The 11,002-nt window shown below is 38.8% G+C and overlaps 2 protein-coding genes across 2 annotated transcripts; one reads left to right on the forward strand and one right to left on the reverse strand.

Annotated features, from left to right (window-relative positions):
• The first annotated feature begins 1,607 nt into the window (after positions 1 to 1,607).
• Positions 1,608 to 4,255, forward strand: cabp5b (calcium binding protein 5b). Its single transcript, XM_069674492.1, has 6 exons — positions 1,608 to 1,658; positions 2,619 to 2,649; positions 2,753 to 2,896; positions 3,349 to 3,458; positions 3,619 to 3,766; positions 4,227 to 4,255. Exons 1-6 carry the CDS (start codon positions 1,608 to 1,610, stop codon positions 4,253 to 4,255), a joined length of 513 nt encoding a protein of 170 aa, XP_069530593.1.
• Positions 4,256 to 6,451: 2,196 nt separating this feature from the next.
• asphd1 (aspartate beta-hydroxylase domain containing 1) lies at positions 6,452 to 10,887 on the reverse strand. The gene is made up of 6 exons (XM_069674630.1): positions 10,822 to 10,887; positions 8,967 to 9,441; positions 8,544 to 8,750; positions 8,039 to 8,246; positions 7,446 to 7,559; positions 6,452 to 7,126 (listed from the first exon to the last, which is right to left on the reverse strand). Exons 2-6 carry the CDS (start codon positions 9,417 to 9,419, stop codon positions 7,017 to 7,019), a joined length of 1,092 nt encoding a protein of 363 aa, XP_069530731.1. The 5' UTR covers positions 9,420 to 9,441; positions 10,822 to 10,887; the 3' UTR covers positions 6,452 to 7,016.
• Between the last annotated feature and the right edge of the window lie 115 nt (positions 10,888 to 11,002).

Genomic DNA, 11,002 nt, shown 5'->3' on the forward strand with positions numbered 1-11,002 from the left:
CGTGGACTCTCTGAAATGTCTACCTTGTTATTTTTCTATACAGGTTTTAAAACTTTTTAAAATGTTCCTGTTTTTAAAAATTCATCAGGCGTGTCTGAAAATTATTTGTATCAGCAAGGAAACAGGCGGCAGACAAATACAACAGGAAACACTTTGACTTTGATAAGTAACTTTTGTGATCAGTCAAAACCTCTAAAAATACCCCTCAAGAAATTAAATACCATAGGTTTTAATTATTAACTATTATAGGCACTTAGTTTTTGTTGCAGGACTCTTGCAATGCATTACATTAACATATCCTCCATTTATCACTTTTTTCCTTGTTCGCTCTAACTCTTCTAATATTCCTGTTAAGCATCATCATGATACTGTATCATATCTAACACAGTTTCCTTAAAGGGACAAAACGTATTCAGCACTTCTGTCTTCGTATATTTTCCAAGCATAAGAATGATGTTACTCCACATGAAACACAACTTCCATTAACATCTCTATTTTACAACTTTACAACTAATGTAATCTGTCTGTGTGTGCTGAATGTACTCTATGTGACCAGGATGAATGTTGTTATGTAAAAAGATAGAAAAAGTGATTTCATGGCATTATCTGACATCCTGCCCATGATGTCCAATAATCTATATCCTGTTTACATTCAGTACATACACACAGAATAAATTCACTATATTTGAGTGTTTTTTTCTTGTTGTTGGTTTAATCAAATGTGCTTATTTATAACATTCATGGGCCTCTCATGCAAAGCAGCAAGTAATTCAGCTTAAAATGTCGTCATTGCGTGTGGATGTAATATCTTAAATTGTGCAGAACCTTTAATTCCGCCCATGCCAACGTATGTGGTTATGTAATATGTTTATAATGTACAGTATATAGTGATATGAAAACAGGGTAAACAGGCATTCTGAGTGCTCCAGTCATGTTTTAATAACCAGATCACTTATAAACACCACCATTTAAATTATTAACACCATCCAAAAAGAATCCATCCACAGGGGCATTTATTTCACAATCCTTTGAGTAGTTCTAGAACAGAAACAGTCTTCCCCTCTTCACTTTCCCATCTGTTGTATTGTGTGTTGTTTCATTTAGTGATGTCGGCGAGAAAGCCTTATCCAGTCGTTTACTAAAGCGGCATCAATGAAAGGATAAACGGAGCCCACAAAGTGCAGACGGAAAGCAAACAGATGTGACAGATATGGATTCTGCTTCGTTTTCCTTTTTCCAAATGAATAAGGCCTGAAATAAAAAATGAGGTAACATAGCTATTTTTATCTCGAGCACAAAGTTCACATTTTGTGTTCCAGTAAGATGTGTTTATAACATTAAGATGCATTTATTGTTTATTCAAAATCATGTAAATACAAAACTAGTGTTTAACTGTATATAAAAATATGTAGATGCACAGCTTTAAGCCTGTCTTTATTTTCCTGACCAAAGCTGCAGAGATAATCCATATGAGACCTCATCCCTCCTCTCTGCCATCCACAGATCCCCACTGATCAGGGTTTACACACACACATGCTCGCACAGAGAAAAAAGAAACTGATTGATACAGCAACATATAGCCCAGGACCTCGACTAAAACTGTCATCATGAGTCTTAAACAAGCCTGCATCTTTCTCAGAGGAGGAACGAGCAGAAAAGTAAGTGGGAATTGTTTGTTTCTACTGTTTGTACCTTTGTAGAGTTTATAGAAGTTATTTTAGTAGTTTCCTTCAGAGATTTCTAAATGTTATTTTTGGTTAAATCGAGAAAGAAGATTGAAGGAAAAGTCCCATTCTTGTGTAAAATTGCAAGGGCAAACTTTATATTTGGTGGATTCGGCAGATGCATTGATTCTTTGTCAGTTTGTGCTCCTTCTTTAATTTCAGAACACAAAAAGAAAACCTTTATATTATATATTCATCAAACTTTGGTTACATAGGTTGCACGCCGCACGCAGTTTTGAGCAAGGATTTAACAGATGACGTATTTACAGAAACTGAAATGTGAGCTGCAAAACATCATATTCCTGCATCCTTCCTGCAGACAGAACAGCAGCTGCTAAAATGTACATGTTTTCAGATATGTTTTAGTCACTTATTTTTTTTTATATTACCATCAAAGGATTCCTTAATTCCAAGTAGATTCAAGCTATTTCTCTGACATGATAAAGTGTAAGAAACAAAATTCAAAAGCCTGATGGAAAATAACAAACAGCAGAAAGAAAGTGACATATGTAACAAGAGTACCATGAAGGACAAAGCTGTTAACAGCAGGATCCACCTCAGACTTCTCCATGCAAAAATGTATTTATTATACATAATTCATGCCAGAGTGACTGTTATTTCACATTTACAGTCGTATTTTGTATTAAAAATATTGTAGTGAACTTGTATAAAAGAAAAAGAAAATTGGCAATTCAATCTCATTGACATAGGGCAACTGAACATGTCCACAAGTGTGTTTTGTATCCTTAACTGTGGCACATATTCATAATGTTTGAGGCTTTTAAGAGGGCAGAAGGAAACAAGATACATGTGGAAACATTTTATGGAAATGAAATACTGTATCTGAAACATATTAACATGTGATTTTCAATCTGTGTCGTAATTGTTTTGCAGAAAAGATCTCTTACACCCGATGAGATTGAAGGTAACTTTTGTTTTCATGCTTTGAGAGCGCCGTAAAATATTCATCAACTTATTTTATATTGTAATCACAATCCATTTGAATCATGTGTCCATGTTTTCTCAAGAGTTACGTGAAGCTTTTGTGGAGTTTGATAAAGACAAGGATGGCTTCATAAGCTGTAAGGACTTGGGGAACCTGATGAGGACGATGGGTTACATGCCGACTGAAATGGAGCTCATTGAACTGAGTCAAAACATCAACATGAACTGTGAGTAATCAAGTCCCTTAGTGCTTTATGGCTGCGAATCATGATGGGCTGATGAACTAATGACAAAAAGAATACGTTCTTTTATTTTGTAGTAGTTCCCCTTTTCAGTGCGTTATGTGAAGTATTGTCGTATAGAAAATAAGTGTGATGCCGGGGTGATGTGAATTTTTCCTATCATGCATTATCTCTTCAGTACTACTGTGGGTTTGAAAACTTCATGTAGTTTCTGCCAAACTATGTTTCACAATATTAACAAAACATCTGCAAGCCTTTGTAGTTTCACAAAAAGTCTCGTGAGACAAAGCATATTTTCACATTTCTACTATGAAAACAGACGTTGGGAACGACCACATGAACACCGGCACATTTGTTTGGAATTACCCGTGACAATCAAACTTGGTATTTTAAACTGCTGTCTGCTGATAGGAGTAATATCATTTGTTTCCTCACAGTGGGGGGACGCGTGGACTTTGAGGACTTTGTGGAACTTATGACCCCCAAGCTTCTTGCTGAAACTGCAGGGATGATTGGTCTGAAGGAACTTAAAGAGGCATTCAGAGAGGTGAGCTCAACATACTTATTCTCTCTTTTTGGTCTTTGGCACCCCATGGTGGATGTTACATGAACATACTTCGGAAGCAAACAACTGGTCAAACATTGTGTTATGATTAGAATATGAAACCCTTTGCCTTAAAGCTTTGCAATGTTCTTCTTTCCTACAGTTTGATATTGATGGCGATGGTTCAATCACATCTGATGAGCTGAGACATGCCATGATGAAGTTATTAGGAGAGCATACCTGTGAAAAGGAAATAGACGCAGTGGTCAGAGAAGCTGACAACAATGGAGACGGAACTGTTGACTTTGAGGGTAAGATACATACGTGCCAACAGACATGAAACCTTTTTATAGCCTTATATTATATATTATATATTATTGATATATAAACCTCTGCAGTCGATAAGTTGAGTTAGTGAATTTTCACTGCAGGAACAGGAAGTTGATCAACACTGGTCAAATAAATGGTTACAGTGTAAAAGTGTTAATAAAAGCTCAGTGGGCACAATTAAGGTTGTTAGTTTCCCCAGTGCTGTTGCTGCTTTTACAATCAAAGATCTTTGCCATGATTAGAAGTCAACCTTTAAAAAAAATGTATTTGATTGTAGTTTGCACATACAGGATTTTTCATTTGGCAGGAAGTGATTTCACTCGTTATTTATGCTCAGTGCCAAAAGAGAGAATATGGAGCGTGGGGTTGTCCAAGCTAACTGTTCTCAGTTTGCTTTAAACCTAAAAGAGCTAATCAACATCCTCTGTGTTCTCTTAACAGAGTTTGTGAAAATGATGTCGCAGAAATGAGGACAGCAGAATGATTGGGTGTCTGTGAATGGAGAGAATGTATTTTTTATTTCACTTTATGCTGATGATAGCTAACTTCCTGTTGATAATTTGTTGTTATTTTCCTGTTATTTAGGTTGAATCTGCCTGTAAACAAAAATGTGTGTTTTCATTTTTTTTCTTAAGTTGAAAGATTTAAAACTTTAAAAGCCCTAAAAGTTGTTGTACATTTAAGTTCAGAAAAGTTTGATGTCTGTTAGTTTGCCCTAAATCCCCCAGACCTGTCCCACAGAGAGGCGACTGTAAACATCATTCTCACTACAAAAGAAGAACTAATAAATATGTAAAACTAGCTTTGTCAACCTCGTATCAAATAAACTGTTGTTGAAAATATTTTATCACCGGGGTAATCTCAGTGTTTGACAGCAACTGAAATGAGCACTACAACCAACAACTATTAAAGAACATATGAACCTTAATGAGGTGTCTGTCTCGCTTTGGAACTGATAGCTGCAAAACGCATTGTTAGTAAGCGTGTACTTTAATAGTTAATAATTGCACCTTTAAAAAAAAAAGCAAAACAAACAAGCTCTGTTCAGGTTTAAAAATGACATAATAGGAAAGTTGGCTAAATCCAATTCTCAAAAGTGCTTGTAATTGCATCCATCTAAAAATGACCCATTTTTTTCACCCATTGTTTACCATTTTTTACCAGACACATATAGTAGTTCAGGGATACTGTGCTAAAGAACCTGAGGAGATTCAATTCTCAATAATAAGGCTCGAACAAAGAAAAATAAGCAGTTAAAAACGGCATACTTTGTCAATCTATTCATCTGTCAGCCTATCCAACAATCTGTTCCTGAGCAGCATCCTGGACAGCTTTCCAGTTGAGCCTAAAAATCATGATGTCCCCAGAGGATGATCTTGATGATTATGTGGAGCACAACTGTCAAACCAAAATCTGATTAACACTTTACTCCAGCATGCCGTGCCGCCTTCAACAGCATGAACAGACTGCAAGCACGTAATTATAATTAATCGAATGCAGAAAGCAATTTTATTTCATTTCTTTTAAGGGATTGTCTCAAATCTTAATCTGAGCTGCGTGTGAGTAAAGGGTTTTTGTCTGCCCAATCATGAACTGTACATAAGGCATGGCTTTACGTCTTACTTCATACAGCATATACCTGAATACATAAATACTGTTTAGATCAGGCAGATTAATCAAGTATGACTGATATTATTTCAGAACATCAGATTGGAAACTATAATAATGACAGATTTATTTTTTAACCACTTTGTTCATTTGGCATCTTTCACTGGGTTTAATCCCTCTGTTGCTGATGCTGTTGCATAACAGAAGGCCAACATGAAAATTGCAGAATGAGACAATAGCTATTTTTATGTGCTGGTCATAATCTTTGAGGCCTTAAAGGAAGTTTAAGTGAAAAACATCAGTGTGTGCTCGAGAACGGTTTCCTCAAAGAACAAACAGTGTAGTTCCTGAACGGATGTGGTGACTGATTGATGCAAAATATAAAACAACATTATTCAAATTTTGAAGCCATTTGTACTAAAACATCACAGACATATCAAGGTGCAATGTCCTGCCCTGTTATTATCCTAAGACTCTCATCCATCAACGCTGACCCATGACAGTCATACTTGAATTCTGTGTTGTTTTATTTTTTGCGAATTGACATGAATGTGAATTTGACAATAACGTTTGGCTTTGTATCAGATCCCACAAAGCTCATGATGAAATGTCATGTGTAGAACAAATCATACATCATGAAACAGCATACACAGAACTCCATATATACAATCTCAGGACTAATCTGTCTCTCTGTGTGGATTAGTTCAGTCTCTGTAATCCTCATCATGGGACCCTCAGATGAGCAGATGGCAGATAAGACAGAATCACCACTTTAATTCTCATCTACTCACTGAAAAATAAACAAAAACACCACAGGAGCTTAATGAACCAGAATGTGTTTCAAAATGTTGTTTTAGGTTGTTTAAATTAAACGACTCATTCATTATAAAAGTATATAGGCTCAGAATCCTTCCCCTTTCAAGTAAAACCTCAATGGACAAAAACCCTGATTATGCAGGCGATAAAGTATGGAAACCACTGAAACACCACAAATTCTATCAATAATCAAAGCAAAAATATGTTAATATATTTATTGATAGAAACATACAATCACAGAATACTTATACAAGAGAAAGAAGAACCATAGTGTGCAAAAGTTAATATAAGTTTAGCATTCATTTTGGAAACAAAAATAAATCAAAATTTTCATATGATTTGAATGTTTTCACAGTTTTTTGGTTGAACTACATACATTTCTAAATAAAACATCCCTGGACATTCCTTCCTGAACACACATAAGCACATGCAAGTGCAAGAATCAGGATGGATAGGCTTCACATGCAGCATTCACGAGCATAGTAGATGATGTCAAGATAAGATTTACACCACCAGAACTGCTCTTCTTAGGTTTGAATTCCTTGTGCTTTCATGTGATGTCAGTTTGTAGTTTGCAGCCAAATCACTTGCCTCGTCTAACATCATCTACACTAATGCATTCAGGTGGCACTTCCTGGTGTAGACCATAAATCCAACACCACTTGCAACTGTGGCTAATGGCTTGTGTAATTCTTCGGGCAGATTCACACAGTGATTCATCAACTGGAATGAGATGCATGACCCACAACAAGCAGAGCTAAAGTAAGGCATCCCTGCATGTTGTATTTTGGCAATGCAGGAGCAAATTCAGCAGTCGGGGCTGAACATGAAGTCCAAAGCCTGTCTCTCTGCTGCAGCTACATTTGGATGCCAGAGGTCCACACTCAAAATGACTCGAGGTCCAGCATCTGACGGCCCTTCAGAAGTAGTAAAATGGAAACATTTGACAACCAATACTGTCGGGAAAAGTATCTTTAGAGCACCAAAGAATACAACTGCTTGCATCATTCAAATTAATGATGCAAAAGATTTCATTTTTTTGTGCATGGGTTAAAAAAAATGAGAATTCAATTAAGAGCAAAAATGAGAGGATTGATGTTTTAGCATTATTTCTCCACTACAATTTACTTTAATAAATTCCCCACTCATTAATTCCCTAATCACTAAAAACTAATATAAACGGTCACAAATTCTGATGGAATTAGTTTGTAAAAAAATTGACGTTGATTCACCAACCCTTGTGGGAGACAGTGTGAAGGAACGAGTCATCGACCAGGAGGCAGTGTCCTTCGGACCAGCACTGAGGCTCTCCTCCCACCACCAGCTCACACGAGGGTGGAGTCTGCAGGCCTACAAAAGTGAAAGTCTGTGAAGTTTGGAAACTAAATACTATGTTTTCCTTCAGCTAAGAAGGGCTTGCACTCTATCTCTATCTGTGTTTCAAACAGAGGATTATAGCCAGATGGAGCACCGCACAAAATGAGCTGAGCGGAAATCAAGCTCAACCATGACCCACTAAATACCGTACAACAGTAATAGTATTTAGAGTTTTTAAGTTTTTTTACTTTTTAAGTTCATGAAAGCCTGACAGTGTTATGATCATTATTAATATTGATTTGTAATATATGCTGTAATACAAGCATTTTTAATTAGAATCAAATGGGTTTAGAAGGTAAGTTCTGTTTCTTGTCCATATAATGTGATGATTTTCTGCTTCATATTAAGTTTTACGTTGGGGCAGTTGCAGCAGAGTGCAGTGAAACAAATTGCTGTATACTGTGTGTTATAAATGCATGCACAATAGATTTTGATTGCAAGACTTTACTCACCAAGATGACATCGCAGGCGTGTGTTGGTGGGTCCATATGAGCTCCCCAATGTAGCTCCGGGCCCCAACAGCCAAAATCCAGCCGATCCCAACGAGTTGCTGCTTATAAATGTCCGTAGAGAGAGAAGTGTGCGGTAGGTGCAGGGACAGGAGCGACAGTTTCCTGCCACACAGACACCTGCACTGTACAGAGGAAACACGGCCTGGCCCTGAAAGAGACAAGGACCTGCAGGTAACATACAACTCAGATGACACACACATATCAGAATTAACCGCAATTAATCACTTAATTAATCAAATTAATCAATAAAAATCATGCAGTTATGGAACAAACCGGTGGAGACTGTAATTGTTACACATTTTAGGTATTTTGACGTTTTTAACCAGCAAAGACCACTGGGGTGATTTTGAATCTTGAAAAGCAAATGAATCATATAAATGATTTAGTAAAAAGTACGTGTGTTTCTTGCTCTGCTCCCTTCTCAAAGAGGGCCTGAAAGACTTACCTTTGGTCCCAGACAGGTCCATCCTAGTTTAGGATCGATGCCCCGCTGGTAAACAGCCTTGAATTCAGCTAAGATGACAGAGTAGTTGGCTTCTAAGACCTCGATGTCATGTCGATGACCATCGCGAGGGAAGAAAGGAACACTTGGGACATCTGGGAGGAAGAACAGATGAGGCTTCTGTATGGCAGAGTGGTCATTCAGTCTGACCTATGATAGAACAAATCAATGATAAATTCTAGACAATGTTTCTTTCTCCATTCATTTTTTGACCTAATAAAGTGTTAGGATGTTCACTTTTAAACATGACCAGGTAGATATGTTTGCTATCAAACATCCAACCACAGTAAATGAAGTGATGCATTAATGAGCAACTCTACAACATTAGCTGCCAGTAAGTAGACAACTACATACATAAACTCATACCTGCTCTCGGAGGCCCTTATGAATGCGACCCATGCCCACCCAGCTGTAGCGCTTGGCGTACTCTTGCAGAGCTGTGTACAGTTTCTTGGCTTCTGCAGAGGCCTGGGCTGGGAACAACGCATGACTCAGCACTGGAGTGAGGTAGCCCTGTCCCTGCTCCTCATCCTCCTCTGTTTCCATGGAAATAAAGGGAGTAATTTGATCACTCCTTGACAGCTTGGATCGTGCACTACACTTTGTTCCAACACAGCTACCGCCACGAGACATCATGGAGCGCCGGGAGCCTGACTTGAGCTTTCCAGGATGTGGGTGGCCTGGGATCGGCAGGTCGGACCCCATCCGATAACAGTGCCACAGAAAGAGTAGCAGCAGAGTCCAGAGAAGGCCACTCAGTGAATGGACACCCAGCTCCACATATGGAGGCAAGGGCAGTGTGTTCATTGACCAGTGCATCTTTTTGTAAGACAATAAAATACTGAAAGAGAAACAGATTGAAATGTCATGGTTAGTAGTGTAAAATAATCTGATTTAGTGCTGTGACGTTCATGAACAATGAGCCGTTTTTGAACGGAACGGAGCCATAAGATCTGGCTCCCTTCAAAGAGCCACAATTCCCAACACTACTCAGATTATTAAGTGTTTCAACAAAACAAAATGTGTGTTTAGTGTTGTTAGAAAGTCTTCCAGTCCAAAGACAGTGCTCAGCCTGTGAAAGCCTTCATGGTGAGGAATGGGGGCTCTTTATGCTGATAAGCACCGTCTGAAGGCTATGTTGGACTGCACTGGTTTCAAACAGCCAACTCATTCATTTATTTTCTTTACTTTAATCTCCTTCTGGGTCACAGGGAGCTGAGGCCTATCCCAGCATGCACTTGGATCACATTAAAGACATGTTACCGGTCTCTCACAGACTCACTGGCTCATTGGTTTAGTTGCTGCCGACTTACTTCATGGTGTTATGCAAGTCCTGATCTTGGACCCCTTGTTCTTTGGCCCAACTAGCTGATGATGTAGCGCAGACAATATCCTGATGGGAAGTCTTTCGATCTACACTGTTCAGCCGTGACTCCTATTACTTAATGTATTGCTTATAACTCTGCTAAGTTTTTCTTTTCCACACTGAGGCCTACAAAGGAAACAGGATAAGTTAAGTCACGTATGAAAGGTCCATCTTAGGTGCTTAATTGCTTTCTTTTCAGTTTCAGCTGTTGTTGTTGATGACATTATAGATCTCTAGGATTAGGGTTCTCTGGGTTGTATATAAATCTTATTTCTGCAACAAGGGTGATTTTAAAAATGCAGAAAATAAGCAGAGTCTTGTCCTGTGGGCAATTCATCTGGAAAATTAATCAATGTGTGTGTGTGTGTGTGTGTGTGTGTGTGTGTGTGTGTGTGGAGCCACACAGCCTGACTTTTTGCTTTACTGTTACCTAAAAGCATAAAACATACGTGTCTGAGTACGTGCGTGCGTGTGTGGGCGCGTGCAGATGTGTTTAGGTGGGAGGGCTCTTTTCTAATAGGTTCATTCCTACGATTTCTTTTCGTAGTCCCCATCAATTTCATGCACCGTGATACAGCCCACTGGCACCTCTTCGGCGACAGCACTGTTACACATCAGAAACGTGTTCCATAAATTGTTTATCTTGCAGTCGCTTCAGCATTCATTTTGTTTCCGCTCTGCAGCAGCTCCCCCATCTCGGCTGGCTCATGTTTAATGTCCGCATTCCATGTTAGCGCAAACATCCACACATAACAGGAAAACACTGCCAAAAAGTGTCCGCCATGCATCAGCTGTAGAACATGCAGGCCTTTAGAAACACAACGCGTGCCCTATGTCACATCTCAGTCTGATTACCTTGATATAACGTGCAGGGTTGTTTCGGAAACACTTCAGCACCGTGTTGGTGGACAGCTCCTCCAGCGCCCACAGACAAAATGTGGATCTCTCCCGCGCGTCGATGCAGTTCCCGCGTGCGACCGCTAGAGCGCACCTGGAGCTTCACAAATGCCCTCACATCATAGCCGAATGCGTCAAC

The sequence above is a fragment of the Semicossyphus pulcher genome, unplaced genomic scaffold (genome assembly GCF_022749685.1).
Source record: "Semicossyphus pulcher isolate SPU_LCO1_2020_fin unplaced genomic scaffold, fSemPul1.0.p SCAF_23, whole genome shotgun sequence".
Lineage (NCBI taxonomy): Eukaryota > Metazoa > Chordata > Actinopteri > Labriformes > Labridae > Semicossyphus > Semicossyphus pulcher.